Source organism: Oncorhynchus masou, chromosome 14 (assembly GCF_036934945.1).
Source record: "Oncorhynchus masou masou isolate Uvic2021 chromosome 14, UVic_Omas_1.1, whole genome shotgun sequence".
Classification (NCBI taxonomy): domain Eukaryota; kingdom Metazoa; phylum Chordata; class Actinopteri; order Salmoniformes; family Salmonidae; genus Oncorhynchus; species Oncorhynchus masou.
The window spans coordinates 6,305,012-6,332,514 of record NC_088225.1 but is presented as its reverse complement, the minus strand read 5'-3'; the positions used below and the strand labels follow the sequence as shown (position 1 = coordinate 6,332,514).

The window sequence follows — 27,503 nt, the reverse complement described above, 5'->3', positions numbered from 1 at the left end:
ACACCAGGAAGGTTTCTGAGAAGCCTCATAAAGGAATAGCAGCAGATGCCTATCTACCAGCATGTGACAGGGTCTAGGCCTAGGGAACACTTCTATAACAAATATCCCCATTAACAGACCCTAGTGGCTCTAAAAAAGAGAAAAGAAGAGAAATATTCATATTGATTACTTGGACAAAATATCTGTTTCACTAACTTAAAGGCAGTTGTAACTAAGGGTGCTTGGCAGCGCACATTCCTCCTGATCTTTAAGTTCCCAATTCCCCCGGTACATTACACTCATCCCTTTCTCCCTCCACACAGATGATGGCAGACACCTCACGTGAGGAAGGATTGTGTGTCACATGATCTCAGTCTTGTGAGGAAAGATTCAGTTAGAGGGCGCTTTGCCTTGACATGTTTTTCTGTGTCTCTCGCTGGTCTCTCAGTGCTATTGGATGTCATTGGATTTGCAATGTTGTGACTGAGACAACTTGCCCAGCCACACCTCTGTGCTTGTTTGTTTCTTTTTCACTTGTGCTTGCTGTATGGTCATGTAAGACTTGCACACAAGTTTATGCTACTCTTTTACTGAAAGAAACCATTTAGCTTAGGTACATAGCTAACATTTACATTTAAGTCATTTAGCAGACGCTCTTATCCAGAGCGACTTACAAATTGGTGTGCAGGTTTTCCCCTGATATACAGAACCATTCAAATGCCCATTGAAGAACATCAGGTACATAACCTAGACACTTTATCTATCAGCTCCGATCCAAATCTTACACATAAACTGGGTTTTTGTTAAAGAAAAAGTTTTTTTTTTTTTTTACCAACATCAGTCCAGACCGATTGGTTCCAGTCCCTCTGAAAGTACTCACGGTCCCCAGGTCACAGCTGAACATCTCGTATGTATGTGAGTTGAACTGCAGACTGGTAGGCTAATTCAATGGTATGTTTTCATTAGGTCTCAGGGGCCCGAGTAGAGCCCACTCACTAACGTTGCCTGTCTGGACTCTGACCCCAGTTTTATGCAGGGTGATAGCGATGGGGGTCAAGGCTTTGGAACGCACCCAGCCCAGACTTAAGGTAACAATTTGAGGAGGCAGGCAGCAACATTACAGGGTTATGTAACCCATAGACGCCGGTCCTTAATGACTTCACAGGCCCTTTGGAATGTCCAATTCTCAAAAAGTCTCTCTTTTCACAGCTCTATTTGTGGCAACACAAATTAGGTTTGGTATTGTAACCTTAAACAAATCCTTTGTCTGTGCTGTGCTGTGCTGTGCTGTGCTGTGCTGTGTTGTGCAGTGCAGTGGTGGAAGAAGTACTACATTGTCATACTTGAGTTAAAGGAAAAATACCTTAATAGAAAATTACTCAAGTAAAAGTGAAAGCCACCCAGTAAAACACTATTTGAGTAAAAGTCTAAGGTTTAAAATGTACTTGAATACAGTGGTGGAAAATGTACTGAACTAGTAAAAGTAAAAAGTAGAGTAAATACTATTTTGTTTACTTAAATACTGTGCACCAGACCAGTGGCGATTTTCCACCTGACAACCATAACTAGACGCCTGTATTTTAGATTGGGTTCTTTCCATTTGTCTTTTGTTGTTTCATTATTTATGCATTCCTGTTCTTTCCCTCTTAGACGCTCACACACAGTGCCTTGCGAAAGTATTCGGCCCCCTTGAACTTTGCGACCTTTTGCCACATTTCAGGCTTCAAACATAAAGATATAAAACTGTATTTTTTTGTGAAGAATCAACAACAAGTGGGACACAATCATGAAGTGGAACGGCATTTATTGGATATTTCAAACTTTTTTAACAAATCCAAAAACTGAAAAATTGGGCGTGCAAAATTATTCAGCCCCTTTACTTTCAGTGCAGCAAACTCTCTCCAGAAGTTCAGTGAGGATCTCTGAATGATCCAATGTTGACCTAAATGACTAATGATGATAAATACAATCCACCTGTGTGTAATCAAGTCTCCGTTTAAATGCACCTGCACTGTGATAGTCTCAGAGGTCCGTTAAAAACGCAGAGAGCATCATGAAGAACAAGGAACACACAAGGCAGGTCTGAGATACTGTTGTGAAGAAGTTTAAAGCTGGATTTGGATACAAAAAGATTTCCCAAGCTTTAAACATCCCAAGGAGCACTGTGCAAGCGATAATATTGAAATGGAAGGAGTATCAGACCACTGCAAATCTACCAAGACCTGGCCGTCCCTCTAAACTTTCAGCTCATACAAGGAGAAGACTGATCAGAGATGCAGCCAAGAGGCCCATGATCATTCTGGATGAACTGCAGAGATCTACAGCTGAGGTGGGAGACTCTGTCCATAGGACAACAAGCAGTCGTATATTGCACAAATCTGGCCTTTATGGAAGTGGCAAGAAGAAAGTCATTTCTTAAAGATATCCATAAAAAGTGTTGTTTAAAGTTTGCCACAAGCCACCTGGGAGACACACCAAACATGTGGAAGAAGGTGCTCTGGTCAGATGAAACCAAAATTGAACTTTTTGGCAACAATGCAAAACGTTATGTTTGGCGTAAAAGCAACACAGCTCATCACCCTGACCACACCATCCCCACTATCAAACATGGTGGTGACAGCATCATGGTTTGGGCTTGCTTTTCTTCAGCAGGGACAGGGAAGATGGTTAAAATTGATGGGAAGATGGATGGAGCCAAATACAAGACCATTCTGGAAGAAAACCTGATGGAGTCTGCAAAAGACCTGAGACTGGGACGGAGATTTGTCTTCCAACAAGACAATGATCCAAAACATAAAGCAACATCTACAATGGAATGGTTCAAAAATAAACATATCCAGGTGTTAGAATGGCCAAGTCAAAGTCCAGACCTGAATCCAATCGAGAATCTGTGGAAAGAACTGAAAACTGCTGTTCACAAATGCTCTCCATCCAACCTCACTGAGCTCGATCTGTTTTGCAAGGAGGAATGGGAAAAAATGTCAGTCTCTCGATGTGCAAAACTGATAGAGACATACCCCAAGCGACTTACAGCTGTAATCGCAGCAAAAGGTGGCGCTACAAAGTATTAACTTAAGGGGGCTGAATAATTTTGCACGCCCAATTTTTCAGTTTTTGATTTGTTAAAAAAGTTTGAAATATCCAATAAATGTCGTTCCACTTCATGATTGTGTCCCACTTGTTGTTGATTCTTCACAAAAAAATACAGTTTTATATCTTTATGTTTGAAGCCTGAAATGTGGCAAAAGGTCGCAAAGTTCAAGGGGGCCGAATACTTTCGCAAGGCACTGTATCTCTCTCCTTCAGTATAAACACAGAGTATGAGGATTGGGCTATCATGTCCAAAAACAAAGCCTCACCCTGTTTCAAGATAATTATGTCTCCTACCATTATGACACCATTGATTGATATTCAACATCAGCAGCAGCAGTATATTTGCATCCTGCTACAGCAATACCCAGTGGTCCTGTGAATGAATGGCTTGATAAAGATCAACACTGCACCTTGCCACATGTGGTCTTCCCACTCTACACCATTTGTAAAGTGAGGTCATAACCTCAACCCCCGGATGGAGCCCAGCCCAGGTCTGGTGCTGCTGCATCGTGGGCCAACACACTCTGCTCTGCTCTACTGCCAGTTGTAAACAGCAATTACTTAATGGGGATGCCTGAATTCCTGCCATGCATGTTGCCCAATTTTCTGGGACTCCACTGTGGCTGCCCAATATACTGGGTCTCCACTGTGGCTACCCAATATACTGGCTCTCCACAGTGGCTGCCCAATATACTGGGTCTCCACTGTGTCTGCCCAATTGACTGGGTCTCCACTGTGGCTGCCCAATATACTGGGTCTCCACTGTGGCTACCCAATATACTGGGTCTCCACTGTGGCTGCCCAATATACTGGGTCTCCACTGTGGCTGCCCAATATACTGGGTCTCCACTGTGGCTGCCCAATTTACTGGGTCTCCACTGTGGCTGCCCAATATACTGGGTCTCCACTGTGGCTACCCAATATACTGGGTCTCCACTGTGGCTGCCCAATATACTGGGTCTCCACTGTGGCTGCCCAATTTACTGGGTCTCCACTGTGGCTGCCCAATTTACTGGGTCTCCTCTGTGGCTGCCCAATATTATGGGTCTCCACTGTTGCTGCCCAATATACTGGGTCTCCACTGTGGCTGCCCAGGGAGGGAGGGATGCTTTCTTCTTATTTTGGGTCCTGATTAAATTATGTAATTATAAGATAAAGTGAAAACTGTGATCCTTGACGACTGCCCTACTTTTCAAGTTATTTTGGACTTTAACATTGTTACGGGCCATGATATTTCAGGCCATGGTAGTTTCTACTTTGTGTGTTCTTTGTCTGCATCTGTCTTCCATGAATAAGCTGCCAATGGATGGGGACCTGTTGTGCATTCTTGCCAGATACAGGCAGCAGGGCAGGGGCACTGACATAAAATGTGCCACTCCCAGTGCAGAGGTGAAGGACAGGATGAGAGAAGAGCAGTTCCTAGCATCATGCCCCATGGTCAGTCTGACTGACTGCCATGATTGCAGTATATGTGGGAGAGATGCATGCCTTGATTGGTAAAATATTTCCCAAAGTAATGATTGACACATTTGATTGCTCACCTGCCTACAGCATGTTTCTGTTACATCACACTCTTATTGTTTTTAGGTGTGTGTGTTGCAAAATCTAAGCAGTAGGCGCTAAAGTTTGGTTACTTACTACCTGCATTAGAGGTGTAGCTGTGTCCATTTATTTTAAAGACATCTACTGAGGCAGTAAGAGTAGGCAACCTGTTGATTGCCACACCAAGTAGGCTAGTGCCTGTCTATCAGCCGTGTCGTGGTATGCGCACTGACTTTAACCCTCCCCTTAACAAAGCCAAATTACGATTGGCTTTCATGGCACAGCGTCACTGAGAAAGGCTGGCTCTGCGATAGAGCTAATTTGTGGGACTGTCTATCTACACGCAAACTAACATACAGCGCTTGGCTTGATTACAGCTGTGGTGTATTAGTAGTTCCTTCATACTTTAATGATTCATCTGTCTATTCCTGAGGGTCACAGAATTAACCCGGGGATTTTTTGGGTGCTGAGAAGTTTGCTTTTCTGAAGTTTCATTACAACTTATTTGCCTGTTTATTTAGCTTTCTCTATATTTTTTTTGTCATGAAATTAACTTGAACGTATTGAACAGCTAATATAACTTCTGTCAAGGAAATATATTTTCTCTCTCTCCAATCGGACTGCAATAACAATGATGAACAAGAACGGGATGGTGACGAAGATTCACACGAGAATTAGGACCGATCCTTTCACGAGCAATTATGAGTTGCTTGGCAGAGAATTGGGCAGGTAAGTCGGATGAAATGTTTAATAAATTACCCTGTCCAGCATGAAATGATGAGATAGAATAGATGTCAATGCGTGCTGCAGTGCGAAATAAACACGGGGGAGGCAGGGGTAAACGCACTGTTAATTCTTTCAAGTGAGGAATTACACATTTGAAATGTTTGTCATTTTCTCTCTGCACGTGCAAACGGGAGTAAGTGAACATTTCACCTTGTCGGCCCAATCCGGATGAGTGGCGCTGGCACTGCCATGGACAACTCTCGATCTGCGCCCATTGAATTGTTTTGTGTGGTTGGCATTTTTTTGTTGTAAGGGAAATCTGTGGGATGTGTTCTTTGTGTGAGCCCTGATATTTCTTTAAGTATAACCAGCCTGGTCTCAGACTAGACGTAACATAGTACACGTAATTCTGAGACACTTAAATTAGTATGATATGTTACTTTTGGTATGGTTACTTATGGCAACAAAAAAAGGTTGGTTGGCCAGGCCTATAACGTGAACGTCTAGCGTGCGTGTTGGATTCTCATCACAAACAACTTTAGCATTTTAGCTACTTTGCAACGACCTAGCATGTTAGCCAATCCTTCCTCTAACCTTAACCCTTTAACTTAACTCCTAACGGTGGTGTAAAGTACTTAAGTACCATATGTTTTTTTTGTGGTGGTGGGGGTGTATATCTGTACTCTACAATTTATATTTTTGACAACTTTTACTTAACTACATTCCTATAGAAAATAATGTACTTTGTACTCCATACATTTCCCCTGACACACAAGTAGTCATTACATTTGAATGCTTAGCAGGACAGGAAAATGGTCCAATTAACACACTTATCAAGAGGTCCTCCCTACTGCCTCTGATCTGGTGGACTCACTAAACACATATGCTTAATTTATAGTGTACCGTGGCTATCTGCTAATGACAAATGTAATTATGCCATCTGGGTTGCTTAATAGAAGGAATTTGAAATTTATTTTACCTTTTGTTTTGTTACTTTAGTATATATAAAACGAAATACTTTTACTCAAGTAGTATTTTATTGGGTGACTTTCACTTGAGTTTTCTATTAAGTTTAACTTTTACTCCGGTATGACAAGTGAGTACTTTTCCACCATTGACTCATAACCCTAACTCCTAGCCTAGTGAACATTAGCTAGCTAACGTTAGCAACAACAACAAATTGGAATTCATAAAATATCAAACTTTTTGCAAATTTGTAACATTGTATGAATTGCAGTTTGTAACATATCATACTAAATGGATGATGGACAGCCACAAATGAATACATACCATATGAAACGTATCATACTAAATGGAGTGGTAGGAGTTACGTACATAATAATGCGAAATTGGTATTAAAAAAAAGTTGGTATTACGAGCTCTGTTGAATTATGAGCTAATGCACAATTGCTTGAGTAGATCATTCTGAAAGGTGTTCATGATAAACATGGTGGATAATTCACTCACACGTTTACCATTGACAAATTGTCAGTTCGGTCTACTTAACTGGGTATATGTCTCCCATAGACACACATGCACTAGCAGCTGGGTCTGGTCTACTTACAGTTGTTCATTTACTTTCATTGAACCAGAAAAAAACAGCGAGTTGGGTGTCTCTCTCTCTTCTGTCTCTGTTCATGATCTTGTAGATGTTACGTTTACATTTACATTTAAGTCATTTAGCAGACGCTCTTATCCAGAGCGACTTACAAATTGGTGAATTCACCTTCTGACATCCAGTGGAACAGCCACTTTACAATAGTGCATCTAAATCATTAAGGGGGGGTGGTGAGAAGGATTACTTATCCTATCCTAGGTATTCCTTGAAGAGGTGGGGTTTCAGGTGTCTCCGGAAGGTGGTGATTGACTCCGCTGTCCTGGCGTCGTGAGGGAGTTTGTTCCACCATTGGGGGGCCAGAGCAGCGAACAGTTTTGACTGGGCTGAGCGGGAACTGTACTTCCTCAATGGTAGGGAGGCGAGCAGGCCAGAGGTGGATGAACGCAGTGCCCTTGCTTGGGTGTAGGGCCTGATCAGAGCCTGGAGGTACTGAGGTACTGTTCTTGGGAGTCCACCTGACAACTGCGCAGTCACATATTTTCAGTCACAATAAAGAGCATAATTATGCCACTTGTGGTCTGAGAACTGGTTTTGGTTTGTAGGCTACTTTTTTTCACGGCTGATTTTACATGAGTAAGGAGTTGATAAATGCGATGCTAACCTAAACTTGTTTTTCTATGTGGTGATTTATTTTGGGTCAGATGGTATGTTGAATTTTACTTAATTCTAAAACGGGACCATTTTTCTGCTCATGATACACTTGCACAACAAAAATGTCCTTCATTTGGAATTCATCCCAGCCTGGAGCAATGGCATGTCAAATCCAATTGTATTTGTCACATACACATGGTTAGCAGATGTTAATGCGAGTGTAGCGAAATGCTTGATTCTCCTTCAATTGTGGCACATTCTGTCCCCTATAAACTGAATTGAGATGTCAGAGGAGAACTTTACCCTAAATCCCTATATCTCCCCTCTTTAACTGCTACTGCTGTGGGGGCCGTCGGTAGAAGGGTGAATATGCGATGCATTTTACCAGCCCCAGAATTATTAGCATGAAATATGCTCTGACCTACATGTGCCATCCCTGGACTCAGTAGCTCCCGATCTCTACCTCCACCAAGGAATCTCTGGCATACACAAGTTAACACAGGAAGAGATGGTTTTTTTTCCAGGATCCAGACCATGCCTACAGCCTCACCCATGGCTGTTTGTTTGGGTCTGTTACAGTGGGCTATTTCCCTGCCAATCAGCCCTGTTTTGTCCTGGGGGTCAGGGTGCGGGAGAACGTATAATTACCATCACTGCCCTGCTCCGGGCCCCTGTTGTTCTCCACAGATCAGTGAGTATGACGTACCATGCATTTGAACCCAGACACTAACATGTGTGCATTCCAAGGGAGTTGAATGGGGAGGTCTCTGATTTTAAACTCCCCAGGTCCAATACACATGGAGAATGTTTTATCTGGAACCTGTTGACTGGGGTTATTGTATCATCTGGACTTGGGTCATCACATTGCTTCTGTCTCAGGCGATATTGTACCAATACCCCATGCAACTGTCCTTTTATAACTTCATAGGGAGATGGGGAGGTATTTAATTTCTCTCTTTTCTTGATAGTATGCAGTCGGCTGCTAAATAAAGACTCAGTCACTTTGCCAGTTGGTAGCAGCCAGATTTCCCTGCCAGACACCATGGGACATCCTGGGCCAGCAGCCAGGACCTGGGGGGGCTGTTTGAGCTCTGAGAGAGCCCAGCGTCCTCTCGGCACTCCTTCTACCCCCATCTCTCTCTCTCTCTCATCCTCCTCCCATTACTTCCTCGCCCCCACAACATCCTGATCTGGCCTCATAAATCCCATTAAGTGCAGGAATGTGAGCTGTGTTGGATGCCAGGAGAGCAACTTGTCAAGATTAGATGGTCAGTAGAAGAGGAGGGATGGATTCCCCCCTCTCTCTCTCCACTATGTGTGAGACATTGTGGCCCCTGCTGGAGCGGATTTCCGCAATAACACCTTTGATGGCTTCTGATATCTGCCCCTGATTGCTTCCCTTCAATGATTCCCCCCCCCCCTCTGTAAATATGCTCACACAAATCAGGCATTTTGATAAAGTAGAAGAGTTTTGACTTTGAGGGCAAGTTACGAGTTGACATGAAAGGTATTGACTTTGAACTGGTTGGAACAGGTCCCTGTTTCTAGGTCAAATGGTTGTCCTCTGATATTTAGTTAGCCTAGATTTTCACTATCTTCACTATGATTTAGAAGGATTGCAATTAACAATGTGTGGGTTTTTGGGTTTGAGGGGAGTTTGTGTGAGCGAGGCAGCTGAAGGCGATCAGCTGTCTGTGCTCTCCAGACATGAGTCACTCCCCTTTTTGAGAAACAGACCCCAGGGGGGGAAAACAGTTTCTCAGTTAGATTAGTGCCATCACCACCACAAGTTTCTGGGTTTGTGTCTATGCATACTGAATGAACGTCCTTTTATGGTCCCCTGTTGATTTTGAAGATTGACACACCACATACATGCTGACGTGAAGCTGCATCATGATGGATCTGCAAATCAGGTGCTGGTGTGTTATGCACAATTGCCTTTTCTGTGGGATTTGGGATTTACACAGAACGTTAAAGACAACATTCAAGCGGCAGACGTGGTTTCTGTCCGAGTGTCTCTTGGAAGCAGATAGTAATGTCCTCTCGTGGGTCAGACATTTTGAATTGAAGCATGTTGAATTTTATGTTTGCATCCACTTCTAACCCCTGTGCTCTTGTCTCTGGTGTGTTACTACAGACAGTGTGAAAACAGCAGGGTAATGATGGCCTAGTTTAGCAACCTTTGACCTGGTGTCACCATCTTAAAAGGCCTCCTGTTGCTCCTCCGCATCGCCTGGGGTTTCTTTTAATTTCATCGGCAGTTCCCAGCACAGAGGTAGCTGCTCTGAACTTGGGGAATTGGCTAATTAAAGAAGAAAGGCTTTGACTTTGAATGGTTTGGTTCTTTTGATTTGGAACAATGTGCCCTAGCAATCCTCACTAGGGCTGGGAAACCAGTGAGAGTGATGAAAGGGGAAGGAGGAACAGCCCACAGGGAATGGCCTTGTGCCAGCTAACATATCCAGGAGGAGTAGCAGGCGTTGGTTTATAGCACCGCCAGCCTGGAGGAAAGATGTGAGAAAATGACCGGCACCAAGCTGACATTCCCTCTCCATACAGGCACGGCTTTTAATAGCAGAACCGTAGGGATGCCATTATGTCTACCTGTGCAGTTTCTATGAAGGATTACCTTTCACTGCCAGGCTCAGTCTGGCTGAGACATCTGACTCCACAGCAGTGTTTGTCAAGTAACATGGCAAAAATAGTTGAATCAGTTGTCAGTTGAATCAGGAAAGTGAGGGAAGGCCGAAATTCACTAACAGGGTTGCCAAATTATTTGCTAAGTGACGTTGCAGTGGCCTTAAAAAAATGTAAAACAATCCAGGGGTTGGGTGGACTCCGCTGTGGCCTCCTGGACCCCCATCTCCCCTAGTCCAGCCCCAGGAAAGTGGGTGGTCCTAGTGCAGGGGCTGCCATGTTTGCTGGTCATCCTGCACAGGCCTTTGTGTGGCTGTCCGAGGAGATGCAGGGTCTGGGTGGAGGCGTTTGGGAATTGCATTTGTCCCCTGCCGCTGTAAAAATGGGAAGTGTACAAGGCTCCTTTATCGTCCTGGGATGGTGTTTTGTAGAAGGCTGGACACAGTGGGGTGATTCTACACATCGGATTTCCTGCCCACACCCGCAGCCTGGCCCACAACACCTCTGCTGAATCCATCAATGTATGCAGCAGCAAATGGAATGCTCAGATGGTGTTCTAGAATTGTGGTTGTACATTCCTCTTTTCTTTTCTCTGGGGGTGGGGCTTGTGGACAGACAACAAGCCCAGCTGTTGCGCTCCTCTCTTTATGTTGACCTTTAAAGAGTGCTATTAATCTTATCACCCCCACCGTCGCTCCTATCTCCTGCCTGTCAAGCCCTCCACTGTGGAAGAGGAGAGAGGGATATCTTACTACACTGATGAGGGAGCCTATCACTTGGTGTTCATCATCAGTCCTATATTGAATAACAATGGTAGATGACTCCATGTGTATCCCTCTGTTTTGTAATACCACTCAGTCCACCTCTCCATTTTACCTTGGTGGTCTTTCAGTGACCTGTGCAGCCGACCTGTTGTAATCTGTTTCGCTGTACTGCAACAACAAAAAATAATTGTTTTGCTTTATTGGTGTCATAATTGTTTGGAGCTGTAATTGCTGTTTATCTCTCCCATGATTACTCCCTGCAGGTTCATGGCCAGAGTCGATCAGATTTAACGATAAGACATCGAAGACAACCAAATCAAATGTGTAAGCCTCCTGTAAATGAAACTCTTAATTGTGTTTCTGATTATTCAACATATCCCTTTCCCCCATTTATTTTTCTCTTCCCAGGGGAAAGTTTGCTGTGGTGAAGAAGTGCATTGAAAAGGCGACAGGGAAGGAGCACGCTGCCAAGTTCTTGAGGAAGCGTCGGAAGGGCGAGGACTGCCGCATGGACATCCTCAACGAGATCGCTGTTCTGGAGTCAGCCAAGGCTAACCCTTATGTGGTGGCGCTGCACGAGGTCTACGAGACCAACTCTGAGATCATCCTCATCCTCGAGTGGTGAGTGAGCTCGTAATGCATCAAAACGCAAAGACCATGGAAAAACGTGGTGTGTGTGTTTGGATCTCTGCACCGCCCTTAGTTCATGTCGACCGTGATGGGAGAAAATGCTGGTGATGGTAATCTAGAAGACCTTTTAAACTCTCCGTACATATTGATGCTCCACCACAATGCAGCACTGCCAGGAAAAAATGGGATGAAATGATAAGGTTTCTAATGAGGGGGGAAATAAGAAACCATTATGCGCCATTTGCTGAAAGAACTTTCCGTCTCTGCAGGTTTTTCTATTTCTGCGTCGTTTCGAGGGGTTTTGATTTGATGTGGTCGCCTGACTCAAAATGTATTCTGCTTAAATAAAACATGGATTTTTTTTTTACGTGATTTTTTTTTGTTTCAAAACCGCATGAGATCTTGCGTAGACAGGATGTTGAGTGACGTGAATGTCAGAGCGTTGGGTTTCTTGAGAAATGGTAGATTACATCTTTCCAGTCTAACCCTCACACGCCGACTTCCTGTGTTGCACTTTCTTCTGAGGATGCAGCTGCGTGTCACTCAAAGAGTTTGTCACCTTTAAAAACAGCTGCGTGTGCACGCACACCAAACACGCGCAGGCCTGCTTGAACCTTGTAACCTTATAAGGAAATGATAGCTCCCCTGTGGTTGGTCGCTGTGCTCATAGCCACATCCCCCGATTCTTGTTACCTTGTCTGACTGATTGTGTCAGTGTTCCTGTAAACAGACGGACGAAGATGGACCAAATGACTCGATCTAGAAGATTCTTGAGAATAAGTATTTGTCACATGATACATTGTTAAGGAAAGCTAACATCAGTCAAAGAATTTCGTCATGCTTTTTACCAGCCCCAAATAGTGGCTCTGCTTCCTCTTTTCACACTGGGGGGGTGTGTGTATGTGCTCGTTCTTGGACCCAAGTGTGAAACGAGGAAGCAGAGCCACTAATTCATGCCTTCAGTGGGTCAGCTCTGCAGGGGCAGGCACTGGTCCATAGCCCTGCACTAGCTGCCAGATAACTTTGCGCTTCCTTGTGCTGTCGTCCTTTGTCTATCTGAAAGTTTGAGAGATTCTTCTAGGCCTATGTTCATCCAGATCCCAATGTAGGTTATGGTTCCTAGTGAAATCCCCTACTAACTTGGCAATCTGCAGCCATTGAGATGCTGTTGCAGCCTGTATGACTGAACTTTTTAACTTTGTTAAAGGGCTCTCTGACCTCAGCGTGGGCTAGCTTTGCTGCAAACCAGAGAATAATGTTCCATTTCCTGTGAGTTTACATAGAAGCCGTTGGTGACGCTCCCAAAAGTAGCACACACACAAAGTAGCATACTCATACTCACACATTGGCACACATTGGTCTGCACATAGCCACAACCACATCCCCACGCAACTTATGAGAAATGGAAACGATAAACTACATTTTTCTCATCAGTAAGTTTTTTTTTTTTTTTTAAACCAGTCTGCGCGAGCACCACAAACGCCACACATAACGACTAGTCTAAACAAAAATGCCACTTTTAATGAGAAATGAACCTGTATCATTTCTGCTTAGAACGCATTCTGACGGTTTAATCATAATGGTTTCCGTACTCGAGGCACAGTCCATGGCCTGCTTCTGATGGTGGTAAATAGTTGCATGAAATACATCTCTTCAATGGTTCTCCAACAAACCTTCTCATCTGTGTGTTCCCAACTCTCTACATGTCTTGTCAAGGAAAACCCATGGTGTTACCAGAGACCAAACATCTTATATGTTTGTCATATTGACAAATACAGTATTGTGCGGGCCTCCCGGGTGGCGCAGTGGTCTAGGGCACTGCATCGCAGTGCTAGCTGTGCCACCAGAGACTCTGGGTTCGCGCCAAGGCTCTGTTGCAGCCGGCCGTGACCGGGAGATGGGGTGATGTACAATTGGCCTAGCGTCGTCCGGGTTAGGGAGGGTTTGGCCGGTAGGGATATCCTTGTCTCATCGCGCACTAGCGACTCCTGTGGCGGGCCGCACGCTAACCAGGTCGCCAGGTGCACGGTGTGTCCTCTGACACATTGGTGTGGCTGGCTTCCGGGTTAGATGCGCGCTGTGTTAAGAAGCAGTGCGGCTTGGTTGGGTTGTGTTTCGGGGGACGCATGGCTTTTAGACCTTCGTCTCTTCCGAGCCTGTACGGGAGTTGTGACGATGAGACAAGATAGTAACTACTAACAAAGGGGGTAAACATTTTTTTTTTTTAAATACAGTATTGTGCAGGTGCATTTCTAGAGGTCTACATTATATGTGGGAAAATTAGCTGTGCGTACACTGACCTTGAAAAACTTGGTCCAACCCTCAGTCACTACATATTTGTTTATCATCTGGCAAACAATACAAGATACAAGTGTTGTGAATACTGTACTCAGCTGTTTCACCTCAGAGGCCTTGAACTCATGGCACTGCTGTAAACTGAGGTAACTTCAGATAAGAGGAACTCAAAATCCTAACCAATTACAGGCAATCGGATAGTCTTGGGAATAGATTGCCCGGCCAATCATAACCCTAGAGCAGCTTTAAAGCTTTACACGGGTATGTTTATGACAATGTGTCACTTTGACTCACTCGAGCTTGATCTTTCAGCGCCGATGGAATCATTCCTGAGGTAATTTTTTTTTCTACAACAGTTTTTCAGCCCCTCTAATTGGGGAAAGAGGGTGGTGTTTTCTTCTTCCCCTCTGTCCTCTTAATTCTGCTTTCATCCTGAAGTGTAATGGTATCTGATGTCTCAATACGCACGTTAAAAACATCTTACGGAACGCACATTGAAACCCTCTCCTCCAGTCCATGTCAGCCATTTTATCTTTGTCACTTCAAATGTATGCAGTCAATGGATTATGTAAGTGTCTTTGATACACATCTCCACCTGTCTGGCATGGGATGGCTTTCATTTAAAACTGCAATAACATCTTCAGAAGATATTTTTAGGAACTAGTAAAAGTGTTTTTGAGGATGAGGGCGGTCTAATTAATTGTATTCCAATTTTTGAAATTCTCTTCATTCTAGTGAAGGTTTGACACATCAAGTTTCCTGTAGCGGAGGATGAGTTGTCACAGCATCTAAATGATGACACCTCTGAAACCAGAGTCTATGTACTGTACTGAGAACACAATGCAGTCAACACACAGGCCTTGTGAGAAGTGATCAGTAGTAGGCTTTGAGCTTCTCTCTCTGTTTGGTAGCTGGCCAGCAATAGCATAATGCCTATTCCTGGAGATCTTAAGTGCACACTAACCAATATCGTTCTCCTCTCATCGAGAACTCAGGCTCATCTGTCTTCAGCTCGTTCTCAAGTAGCTCTTTGCCTGCCCTCTGCCCAATCCTGATGTTCTGCGGGTGACTGCTACTGTGAGTCTCTTTGATGGGACTCTGTGCTGTTCTTCTGTCTTAAGTGGATGGGCAACCATTCCATGTCGCCTGTCTGCTGACTGACAGTGGGGAGACTGGGCCACTGAGGCATAGAGGGAGAAATGAGACCATACATCTCCCGCCATCATATTTGTATGTCCTCAGTCCATGTAATTTCTACAGGATGGCTCTTGTTCATACTAAAAGCCTTGTCTCCTGCCTAGATGAGTTTATTGAAGTATTTCGGAGGGTACCTTTGTTTCCGCCTATTGGTAATTAGTTCAAACGGGGGGAAAAGGGGTGGGATAATTAGACCTATTTGAGTCAATTGTATTAAATTGAGACCCAGCACATGGAACAGATGAACAATAAGTGGCACGATCAGTTAGCTTAAAAAATAAATAATCATGCAGTTGTCAGCAAGCATAAATCAAAGCCATGCTTCCAACGACACACTGATGTCTCTCATTTCCTCCCTACCCCCCCAAAACTGGTAAACTAGGCCTGCTATGCACATTTGGTATACATGGGTACTGTAGGGACTTTGGGGGGGGGGGTTCAGAAGAGACGGCCAGCAATAAATGTGTGGAGCCCCAAACGAAAGAGGATTTATATGGCCCAATGATGGATGTCCAGAAAAACAGAACCTGATATTTTTGCAGCTGAGGACAGTAAAGGTGAAGGTGCGAGGCTACCCAGGGATTAGATGGTGTGGTTATGTAACAGTTATGCCCGGGCCATGGTCGCAGATTTCCTCTCCAGATAAAAAGCATGTGTGCTGACTAAATCCCCCACACGCTGTGCTATTTGGCAAGCGTCCTCTCTCTAGGCTTTTCATCTGCTTTGGAGAAGCATCCAACACATGTGCCGTGTCCCAGACGGCATTGCTTACCACTGTTAAACAAGGATTGACAAACCAGGATTTTGCCTTAACAAAACTGAGAAGTCGCCATTTTAGTTTGGTAATTAGCCTTTCTATTTTCTAAGTGGAGCCCCAAAAATAGGACAACCCCCCCCCCCCCCCCTAATCCTGAGCAGATTGAATAAACTTCCAATTTTGGGGAGTGACGCAGCAGTGTGGCGGTAATCCTTGCAATTTAGTGTCCTATCCACTACTTTAAAACTATGGGTTCGTTTCAGTGTGCTGTCACGGTCTTACGTCTTAGGTAACTCTTTATTATACGACAGGGATCTCGAGTTTGATAGAGTTGAAATTCTTTCCCCTTCATTTTTTGTTTGTGACTTAACTGATCTGGAATTTGTGTGTAACTCTGGAAAGTCTTATCCGGGACTGGCACTGACTGATATGGGTTTGAGTTTGAGTTTATTGTTATTTTTACAGGGACAGTGCACATTAATCAACGTTTCAGTAAAAGTGCCGGTTTTAGCCAGCCGGCTAATTTTCAACCGCAGTCCCTGGGTCCTCGTATCTCGAGTCAGCTGAGGTCAGGGAGGCACTATTTTTCTTCTGATTTCCGTGCGGGAACGTCAGAGTGCCACAGACAGGGGTCACATGCTTTGTGTGTGGATGTGGAGCACTGACCCTGTTCCCAAGCCCAAAGTACAAGAACCACCGGGCGTAACTTTAAAAATAAAAAATCACGGGCTCGGGCTCGCCACACTTCACTGTGTGATATAACGGAACAGGGGTGTGGCTGGCATTGTCGTCATGTTTGATTTGATTAGTGGTACAAATGCAGTGATTTACAATGAATACAGTTTATACTATTCATGGGTGTAAATGCTTAACAATGCATCATCAGCAATCAATTACAGCAGCCCATGTAACAAAGTACAGATATAATTAACATGTACTGTTTGTTGTTCGTCTCATCACCATGGGTCTATTTTGATCCTCCATTTGCCTCTGTGTTTTCCAGTGCTGCCGGTGGAGAGATCTTCAACCAGTGTGTCGCGGAGAACGACGAGGCCTTCACAGAGAAGGATGTGATCAGGTTGGCCAGACAGATCCTCACCGGCGTGGCCTGTCTGCACCGCAACAACGTGGTCCACTTGGACCTGAAGGTCAGTAGAAAGCTCATCTCGTCACCCAGAACCAAATCCGCTACTAGTTATGGCTGTCAATGCGAGAGACTTGGTTTTTTTTTTAAACACAAAAAAAAAAACAGTGCACCCATGGAATGGTAGACCTGTTTCTCAACTGCCATATTGCTCCCCTTAAGCAATGAGAACCCCCTAATGTGGCAGAGCAATAACTCTCCCTGTACATGGGACTTGTCGAGCAAATCAAGACGCCCATCTGAGTTACTCTGTTAGCTTTTAACGAGTGACAACTGTTTTTATGTGAATGCTGCACAGTTTTCGTCCTCGGAGTTCCAGCTCTTACAAATGAACCCTGTCAGGGTCTGGTCTCTCTCTCTCTGTAGAACTTATTTTGTAAAATACTGCAGGGTTGTGACACAGAACAAAAGCTGTACGTCTCATAGGTTTGTTTTGTCTGCCCAGTGATGTCAAAAACATTTGTTGTTGATAATGATGAATAAAAAAAAAAAACTGTTTTGGAGCGTGTTAGAACTTGGCAGGCAGGTGTGTGTGTGTGTATATATATATATATATATATGTATGAAGAAACCCTCTGTTCCAGGGGGTTTATGAGCAGGGTTTTTGAATGAGGGGGACAGAACCGACTCTGTCCCCAGACTAGATTTTATTGGCTCCCCATTTTCTTTTTTTCCTCCCCCAGTGATGGACAGTATTAAATCTATTCCTGGTGAAATGTCGCTGGCCGTCTCAGGCTCTGGTCTGTCTCTTGCTCCTTCATTTATCCTAGCTTTTTAAAATGTATTTGACCTTTTATTTAACTATGCAAGTCGGTTAAGAACAAGTTATTTACAATGACGGCAACCCCACCAAATCCTCCCCTTACCCGGACGACGCTGGGCCAATTGTGCGCCACCCTATGGGACTCCCGATCATAGCTGGTTGTGATACAGCCCAGGATCGAACCTGGGTCTGTAGTGATGTCTCTAGCACTGCGATGCAGTGCCTTAGACCACTGCACCACTTGGTCCTCCAAGATGTCCTGGCCCCAGGCCAGGAATCTAGCCAGTATGACCCAAAGGTTAAGCATCATACATGATGTAGGAGCCATCTCATCTGATAGGCCCTCCACAACATCCCACCTTTCCTTGGAATCATCTAATAGGCTAAGGGGATGAACCTGGTTTAGTGATATTGAATCCCTCTGGGACTGTACACTCTGGGCTTGGCTTATTCATGTAGAGGTAGATTAGACTCTTTAATGGGAGGCCTTGAGTATCGACGACTACTCTACTGATTCACAATCTATCAAGCATGGTATGTGACCTCTGTCAATTCACTTACCACGCAATCTTTGGATTTGGTCTCATCTGTCTTATCTCGGTCTCTCCCCTCAGCCCCAGAACATCCTGCTGACCAGTGCCATCCCACTGGGTGATGTCCGCATCGTGGACTTTGGCCTGTCCAGACGCATGGACAATGTGACAGAAGTCCGAGAGATCCTGGGCACTCCGGAGTATGTGGGTGAGTCCTGGCTTCTGCAGTCGGTCTATATCAATAAGGAAGATGGATAAGCAATTCTTAACTTCAGTAGTGTAAAAATGTTTATCAGGACTAATTGGCGTTGTCTATGCTATTCCAGCTCCAGAGATCCTGAACTATGAACCCATCAGCATAGCGACAGACATGTGGTGAGAATGAGCTAAATGGACTGCGTCAAGCAGATATCAGCTAGTGTCTTCAATACATCTCGGTTTCTCCAGAAGCCATAAAATATTGAGATCACCAGCCAGCTCCACAGTGGAAATCTGAGAAAAAATACTCAGACTACAAGACATGACACCTTTCCCTCCTCCTCCTCCTCCTCTCAGGTCCATAGGGGTCCTGACCTACGTCATGCTGACGGGCGAGTCTCCGTTCCTGGGGGACAGCAAGCAGGAGACCTTCCTGAACATCTCCCAGATCAACGTGGACTACTCCCAGGATGCCTTCGAGGGTGTCTCCTCCCTCGCCATTGACTTCATCAAGACCCTGCTGCTCAAAAACCCCAGGTGAGGAACAGGATAGGTTCAAGAATCAACACTCAATTAGTTCAGTGCCACAGCCCGACAGATGGATGTTCTCCCACGTGTCCCATATTGAGTTCAACGCTAATTAACACGTGAGCGACGTCATTCATACTGCTGCTTGCAGCACAGCCTCGTTAAGTCTCCGGATGCGTGGTAACGTATATGAACAATTTAATATGAGGATACTGGTCCTTGTTACGTTTTGTTTCTTAACACGTTCTGTGTCACCACTGTCACTATTTGGCAAAGTGTTCCAGCACAGAAGGGCTACATACTGTATGTCACCATCATGTCTCAATGACAAACAGCAGTAGTCTATCGCTGTGATCCAGGGCTGTAATCTTCACTCAATATAATTTAATTGCTGTAGATTATCGGCGGTATTTTTAAAAAAAAGTGGAGAAAATTCCTGTGTCTGTAATCCCAAAGAGGGGAAAAAGGCTGGGATGAAAACGTGGTTTTTCAAACAGACTGTCGGGGAAAGAAGAGTGTCTGGGGGAAGGGGAGGGACAGGAAGTTGTATAACTGCACATTTGTCACCTTTTTACCATTGGCTTTCCTTTACATATATATTCACCTTAGCTATTTCAGTTTTACTTTCAAAACGGATGAACAGAAGCTTTTAAAGTCCTTGCTGCCTAGACATTGATTGATTTGAGTTCTGACACGCATCCTCTCTCTGTGTCCACAGGAAGAGAGCCACTGCAGCAGAGTGCCTTAACCACCCCTGGCTGAATGGACCAGCTGACCTTTACACCCAGCTCCACGCCAGCTCTCTACCCTCATTGGACGAGCCTGAGACCAGCCAATCAGAGTCTGAGCCTGAGAGCCCGGCACCCTCCCCAGAGCTGGAGAGCATGGGTTCGTACCTGATGTGCCCCGGTCAGGTAGACCTGAAGACGGGCCGCCATGCCTTTTCCTTCACTTCTGAGCCCTTCCCCGCACTGCCAGAGATCCAACAGGAGCTCATCTGCTGAGGAAGGGCTCCACGAGACACTGTGTGTAGTGACTGACTGGACTGCTGTCACAGAATGGACACTGTCTGGAAGCCAGTGAGACCTGGTCTGGTCCTACGCAGGGCCTCCAGCTCTGTTTTGACTCTGTATGTGTGCTGCTGCTACTGCTGCGATGGATGTGTGATATCTGTCTGAGCTCAGCTGACCGTGTGCAGTAAATCCATGCGTGTTTGATGCATGTTGTGCTGATTAGTGTGCTGTTGCGTGGTGTTTGGTAATGAGCCACACTGACACACTTTAATGCATGTGTAGCGAGGGTACTGTAACTGTATAAGTGCTGTGAATGGAAGGAGTGGGCCAGTTCTTTGTGCTCGGCTATGAAGACTAGAACAATAGGACTGACTTCATCCATCACTTGGTCTGGTCTGCACTCTGTGAGTCCTACTTTGTCCCAGGCTGGGTTGATCCCACGTTGGCCCTCAACCTGGCTCTCACCTTGGCTGCCCTTCACGTTCCACTCCCTAACTGACCTTTGAACCTGTACTTCTCCTCTCCTTTGTGAGGATGTAACTGCTCACCCTGAGAGGAAATGACGTTGGCCAACAGGAAGTTGGAACCACTTTGCTTTTGTTGAGGTCTGAGCCTTAAATGCCTTTCATGATGATGTTGATTATGAAGGATGCACCTAGATGAGATGCTGCCTACGCAGCAAATGAAACCTAACTGACGGGCTGTGTTCGGGGAGTGCCCTCACAGAAACCAGTCAGAAGGGTTAAATAGTCCTCTCTGATTTTGTTTGTTCATTTGACCACTTCAGGCCCCCAAAACATAGAAAGCCATCTCAATCACCAATCTAATTAAATCACATCCTTTGTTTAGTGGTAAGGACAATCTTGATGTCAATTTAAAGCACTTTTTGTATTTTAAGAATGAACTACACAAATGGTCAGAAAGTAATAACCAAAGTCTTGATGAAATGGCTCAAAAAGCACAGTTTAGTTGAATGATTAATTAAGACACAAATGTACATGGCCACTTCCCACCATCTATTGTTAATATATTTGCCTCACTCGTTTCCACCAAGTGCCATATAGTTCACCTGTTGTGTTTCTGTTTATTCTTGTGAGATTATTTTTTTTTTTTTTGCTATTGTTGCACAATTTCCATGTACTCATGTTTGAAATATCAGTTTGCCATGTTGGATATGTCACAATATATTTCCCTTCAGGCTTTGTGAACCCGATTTGTCTTTTTGAAGAGGATGTGACTAGGATTCAATGATTTGCAACCAATTGAAAGGCTTTGAAGAAAGCTCCTTTTGGATATGTGGTGTTTGAGTGAAGATCACTTACTCTTGAGGGCTTCTCAAAAAGTACTGAAGTGTATATTGTTTGATAGTGTAAGAATAATCTGTAAAATATTTTAATATCCATAATGTATGAACATTTTAATAATTATTGTATGCCTCCTTTTTTGTTTTGTTTATTTTTTATCTTGACTCTGTACTTATGACTTTCATTCCTGGTTACTGCTCATGGAATTTCAGGCAGATTTGCACTTGTGTCCAGGTGGACGTTATATTGAAATGAATAAATGTTGATGGCATGCCTCGCAAAAATTTATCGAAGAACAATAAATGTACATTTTGTATTAAACTATTCATCTTGATGAATTTACTTCATTGTGTGGTCTGTTTAAGGCATGGAACAACCCCTGCTTGTCTTGTTCCCTCAAACCACAAAGCTTTAGTCTGGTCAGAATGTAGTTCCTTGTACAAAGGACCCGGGGAACTATTGTGACCCAATTTAACATTTATTCTCCTCTTGTGTGCTGAAATATTATGGTCTCTTCACTTGGAAAAACATTCCTCAAACTACAGTATCTTTAGTTTACACTTAAGACCATTTCCCAAGTGTCTGTCTTTCCTGTTTTTTGGTACTTTTGGGGAAACAAGTTAAATGTAGCAAGAAGAACTGCAGGATTTCCAGAAATATCTAGCCACACTTCACAGGAAATACCAGTCACTTGAAAAGGGACATGCTGTGATGCTTTCTTCACTGGTGTGTGTGTGTACACACACACTCCTTCTCCCTTGTTTACTTGCAGCAGGTTGAACAATGTCCCTGCGTGCCAATGTTCTGGATTCTTGCTTTAATGTGCTCTTCCGCTGAGGGTCGGCACTGGGCTCAGTCCAGCTAGCTCCACTCAGGCTATGTTGAGCTCTGGACAGACGGGCCCTGCCTGGAGTGACTGTTTCCCTTGAATATCCTTTGACCTTCGGAATGCAAGAAATGTTAGTAACTTTCCCTCTCACTTTATTCACCCTTGTTAATATAGCCTTTGCTTTTTTCAGCAGGAGAGGCTCTGTTCTGCACCATGGCTATATTTTCACACCTACCAACCCCATACACACATTCACGCCCTCGGCACGCGCACATTATGCAAAACATGACAGAGATGATAGGCTATGTCTATGTGGCTGGGTTTCACACAGTTGTGGGAACATTTTGTCTCGATATCTGGAAGACAACCATTGTGAGGATATTTTTATTAATTCAGGTGTAGTTCTATCAAGACCAAAGCCTTCACGGAAGACCTACAGCTCAAAACCACAGGACCAATACAAATGGAAAGAACAAAGAGAAGCTTCTATAGACACAAAGAGAACCTGCTCTCAGGGGGAGATGCAAAGGCTTTGGTGTACAGAGGTTTTCCTTTGGTTTATCAGTCCTGGCCATATCAAATTGATTCAATGATCTGTTACAGCATCTAACTCCTCTCCATTGACCTTCGCCCTCACATCTCCAGCCATGATGTTAGCGGTACTCTATGTGTGAACTGTGTCGCTGATGTACAAAACAAAATGTGGCCGTTCTGTTTGAAAATGTCAGACATCTGGATTCTAAATCGTTCCTGCTTAAAGCAGCCAGCGAGCTTTTTGTTCCCTGGTAACCAAGGGTCCTAAAAGAGCAGAAGTTGTCATAACCTTGATCCCCGTGTTGAAAATGTAACAGGGAATCAGAAAAACAGAATGTGGGGAAGAGGAGGAATCTTTTGTCTTCACATATAGACTCCATTGACTGAACTCAACATCCCGTTACAAAACCAAGATTGACCATGTTTGACAACTGGTTGGAATTAGGAATATGGATCACTGGATCGTGTTCATTTGAATTGTTTGAGCATAGTGCAAATAGAATGTTTGTTTCCATAAGATCATATTGATATGAAGTCATGAGAGATCTTCCTTATGAGATTAGTGTGAAGGCTGTTCGTATGAAAGACCAAGCCAACACACGGCCTTACCATGCTCTATTTCAATACTTACGGACATTTAGCAGCTGACACCAGGGACGTTTCTTTTATACCCCTGCCTGCTTATTTTGTTTCTCTCCCTTTTCTCTTTTTGTTTGTCTTTATTCGTCACGTTTCTCTGGTGCTCTTTCATTTGTCCCGTTCTCTTCAATCTCTAGATCTCTGTCAGTCTTTCATTTTTCATTCACCCCGTTCTCTTCAATCTCTAGATCTCTGTCAGTCTCTTTCATCTTTCATTCACCCCGTTCTCTTCAATCTCTAGATCTCTCAGTCAGTCTTTCATCTTTCATTCACCCCGTTCTCTTTAATCTCTAGATCTCTCAGTCAGTCTTTCATCTTTCATTCGCCCCGTTCTCTTTAATCTCTAGATCTCTCAGTCAGTCTCATCTTTCATTCGCCCCGTTCTCTTCAATCTCTAGATCTCTGTCAGTCTTTCATCTTTCATTCACCCTGTTCTCTTCAATCTCTAGATCTCTGTCAGTCTCTTTCATCTTTCATTCACCCCGTTCTCTTCAATCTCTAGATCTCTCAGTCAGTCTTTCATCTTTCATTCACCCCGTTCTCTTCAATCTCTAGATCTCAGTCAGTCTTTCATCTTTCATTCGCCCCGTTCTCTTCGATCTCTAGATCTGTCAGTCTTTCATCTTTCATTCGCCCCGTTCTCTTCAATCTCTAGATCTCTGTCAGTCTTTCATCTTTCATTCGCCCCGTTCTCTTCAATCTCTAGATCTCTGTCAGTCTTTCAGCTTTCCAAGAAGCTGCTCCCTCACACCTTACAAAATGGGGAAATTATTGGATGCTTATGTTCCTGATTCAAGTTTTATTATGGTGTGATCATGTGGATGTCTGAGTAGTCAAGAGGGGGATCACTAAACAATAACTGCTCAGGGGGTTGGAGGCTGGGCTGCCTTAGGATACTCCCTCTCTCCACCCCACCCCCTTTACTCTCTTCTCTCTCAGGACCTGCTCACCTTTTAAATATCAGAACTTGTTTCAGTTTGACAAGCTTAGCATGTGAATAATTATTAAGGCATTGTTAATAATGGTACAGCAATTAGATTCTAGTGAACAAGCCTGTCAGTCTATCAACCCCTCGTCACATCACAGGGCATTCCATTCCCCAGGCCCAGGCAAACGATCCAACTGCGTTCCAGCAAATGACTCTAGTTGCCCTCTAGTAGTGCAAGTGTAGCCTACAACATTGACAGTTCATTGACATACCAATTCATCTGGTATGTGCCTGTTTGTCTGGCCCTCTCCAATTACTTTACTTGTTGTGTTACATTCCAGCATTGACCTCAAGTATCTCATCAAGTGCAGTTCACAGGAGACTGAGAGAAGACTCACTGAGAAAAGACCCAGAGGTTCATGTCTTTGTGTGTCATGGCCAGTTTCCTATTGATAACAAGACCAATCATGGCACATGCAAATACTGTTCCTCTACTGTGCAGCGACGTTCTGCTTGTGTCCTCTATAGATATCAACTAAGACAAAATGAAGAGACAATTGTCGCCACAAGTAAGTCACGCTTTGAAGAGAGAAAAAAATGAAATGTTCAGAGAGCACAAAGCCATATCCTAACCACGGGTAATATGTTTCTCATGGCGAGGCATTCTCAGCCAAGACATTGACTGCCTTTGGTTAAGCACAGCTATTTATTTTTTTCCCTGGAAAAATCTTAAGAACACAAAAGCATTCTAAACAGAAAGTTGCCAGGTCAGATGGCTGATGTCTGTTTTTTCTCCGTCTGTGGCAACTGTCTCCTGCCACAACATGGAAGAGGCAGGCAGCATTGACAGAAATGATATTATTGAACTCGGTGATACTCAACTCAGGGTGAACTTCTCAACTTCAACTCAAGACCTTTGAAAAGGCCCCAATCAAAACAAGAGGCACAGCTAAGCCAGTCCTTATAGGGTTCATTTTCTGTGTGGTGGGTAAGATCACGGACAGCAATAAAAATCCTGCCAAATACAGTTGTTTGGACTGGAGTACTGTACACACACACACACACACACACACACACACACACACACACACACACACACACACACACACACACACACACACACACACACACACACACACACACACACACACACACACACACACACACACACACACACAGTGAACTCTGTGGGCTCATTGTGACTCTACAAGCACGTAAGGGAGTCCAGTGTTTCAGAGTGAGGGGGAACAGAACTGAATCTAGTGGTCTGGATCATTCAGAGCTCTTAGTCATTTCCATCCCAATCACAACATGTACACTGTTCACTTCAGCTCTGGGGTCGGGGAACAGTCAAGTACACAACACACTCTTGAGCTGCTATAGGCTGATACGGTTGGTCTTTCCCTCCTCTCCCGGCCTATCTCATGCTCCAACTATCTTTGACAATACTGCTCTACCCTGTGACTTCTACTCTGCCACGCTTGTAGTTGTCAAAGAGGAAGGGAACAATAATACTCTGGCCTCCTGGATTTAATTGCAAGCTATGACTTGCGATTCTTCAGTGATGCGACATAACTGCCACTTGGTGTGCCCATGTGAGTTGAGGATCAAAGACTATTTACCATGATGGTTTCAGCTGGTGGCTAGCATGGGCTGTTTTTGGTTCTGGTTTGGTGACATAACTGTCATTTTGTGTGTGAAGGAGAATGGTGACAACGTCGTGCTGTGCGATGATATGATGGCCATGGCAGCTGGTATTACTGGTTCTGTTCTGGCGGGTGTGTTGATGAGGATGCAGGGAAACCAATAAATGTGTGTTCTTTCAGTTTAGGACCAGCTGATTTATCAGGATACAATGGAAGAACGAAGAATACTTTCAAGGTTGCTCGGGGGAGCACAGGACACTTTAATGAGAAGAAAAGCTGTCATTGTTTTATTTGTGTGTCTGCAGCTACTTCCTCCTCCACTCCTTCTTCCCTCCTTGGTGTGATGTAACTCACTCCCACAGAGGTGTGTTTGTGTATGTGTGTGTAATGCCATCATTAGAGTCAGATGTTCATATTGTGAGAAACTTCATGATGTAATCGGCCATATCGCTGTGCACAACAAACCCCGCTGAAAACAATGGCGAGGCCAGTCAGGTCGTGGAAAAGTGTTTCTGTAACAATGTTATCAGCGCTCTTAGCAGTAATAACACTATCGTGAGGAAAAGCCCCTAGCCCTCAGAATAGGGGGTTTCCTCTGTCCCGGCCTCACCTGGGCGTTTAATAACATACCTAATGTACCTGTCACTCAAGTGTCTAACGCATCTGTCTCTCTGACTCTACCTTCTTACACTATCCGTCAGCTGTGCCAATTTAAGTTTAAGAAGTTTTTCTTTAACCTGTCTCGGGATAAACTGACAGATGGTACATCATTTAAGCTTAAGAGGTAGCTACCGCTGTGGGGAAAGAGAGAGGCCTTCAGAGGAATGTCAAGAGGTAACAAGTCCTACAACTCCCAGGACAAATGGTCTCGTCTTTCCTCTGTTATTAAATAGCAAACAAACAGGAGAGACTTGATTTTTTTTCCCTGTTTTTAAGTCAGATGTATTACTTGAAGGATACATCCTCTGAGACTGGGTCAGTCATCCTGGTCAAAATGGGTAACATGCTATGGTTAGGCCTTGTTCCACAGTCGGGTCATTAATGATCCTGTAATTCACAGATCATTTTACTCCCGTTGCTGAGTAATGGCTGTGGTTTATAGCGGCGCCTTGGATTAAAGCTAGAATAGGATTTCTCCATCATTTCAACTCAGACAGTAGAAGCAGATGCACATTGGAATAACTCAACAATAACTGGAGCCAGAAGTGATTGTATACGTGTGCTGCCAGTTTGTCACCTCTAAGAACCTTGTGGTTGGCTGAGCACTGGCGTTGTCACATCCAAGGTTCATTGGCCATTGGGAGGGGGAAAAAAATGTGCCAACCTAAAGAAAAGCATATGATCGATCGAATTCCGAGTCACACATTGTGGTAAACGGGAAAAAAAAGAAGCTTCCGTAAGCTTGTCAATAGGATGTTGAAGGGGTGTTCGAATCAGGCTAATGAGTTTAGCAAGGAACAATGTTCCAATTCTATGCTGGAGTACACTGCCGTCCCTATAGACCTGTGTACTGTACACACAGACAGGCAGTGTACAGTACACACTAATGTATAAAAATAGACTATGCAAATGCTGTTATTCAACAAAATACTGTCAAATGGATAAGGATTGGGCT

At 44.2% G+C, this 27,503-nt stretch overlaps 1 protein-coding gene across 1 annotated transcript; it reads left to right on the top strand.

Moving 5' to 3' along the window:
* Window positions 1–4,944: 4,944 nt before the first annotated feature.
* On the top strand, window positions 4,945–21,654 carry LOC135554045 (serine/threonine-protein kinase 17A-like). The gene is made up of 7 exons (XM_064986058.1): window positions 4,945–5,343; window positions 11,359–11,571; window positions 16,833–16,977; window positions 18,351–18,477; window positions 18,596–18,644; window positions 18,825–19,004; window positions 19,714–21,654. The coding sequence occupies exons 1-7, from the start codon at window positions 5,246–5,248 to the stop codon at window positions 19,997–19,999; spliced, it is 1,098 nt and encodes a 365-aa protein (XP_064842130.1). The 5' UTR covers window positions 4,945–5,245; the 3' UTR covers window positions 20,000–21,654.
* The last annotated feature ends 5,849 nt before the right edge of the window (window positions 21,655–27,503 follow it).

What these genes read in the sequence shown, in the direction of transcription:
- LOC135554045 (XM_064986058.1), top strand. Translation starts at nt 5,246, where the DNA reads ATGATGAACAAGAACGGGATGGTGACGAAGATTCACACGAGAATTAGG. An exon ending in TGGTCCACTTGGACCTGAAG is followed by an intron (nt 16,978 to 18,350) that starts GTCAGTAGAAAG and finishes CTCTCCCCTCAG; the next exon opens with CCCCAGAACATCCTGCTGAC. An exon ending in CTGCTGCTCAAAAACCCCAG is followed by an intron (nt 19,005 to 19,713) that starts GTGAGGAACAGG and finishes CTGTGTCCACAG; the next exon opens with GAAGAGAGCCACTGCAGCAG.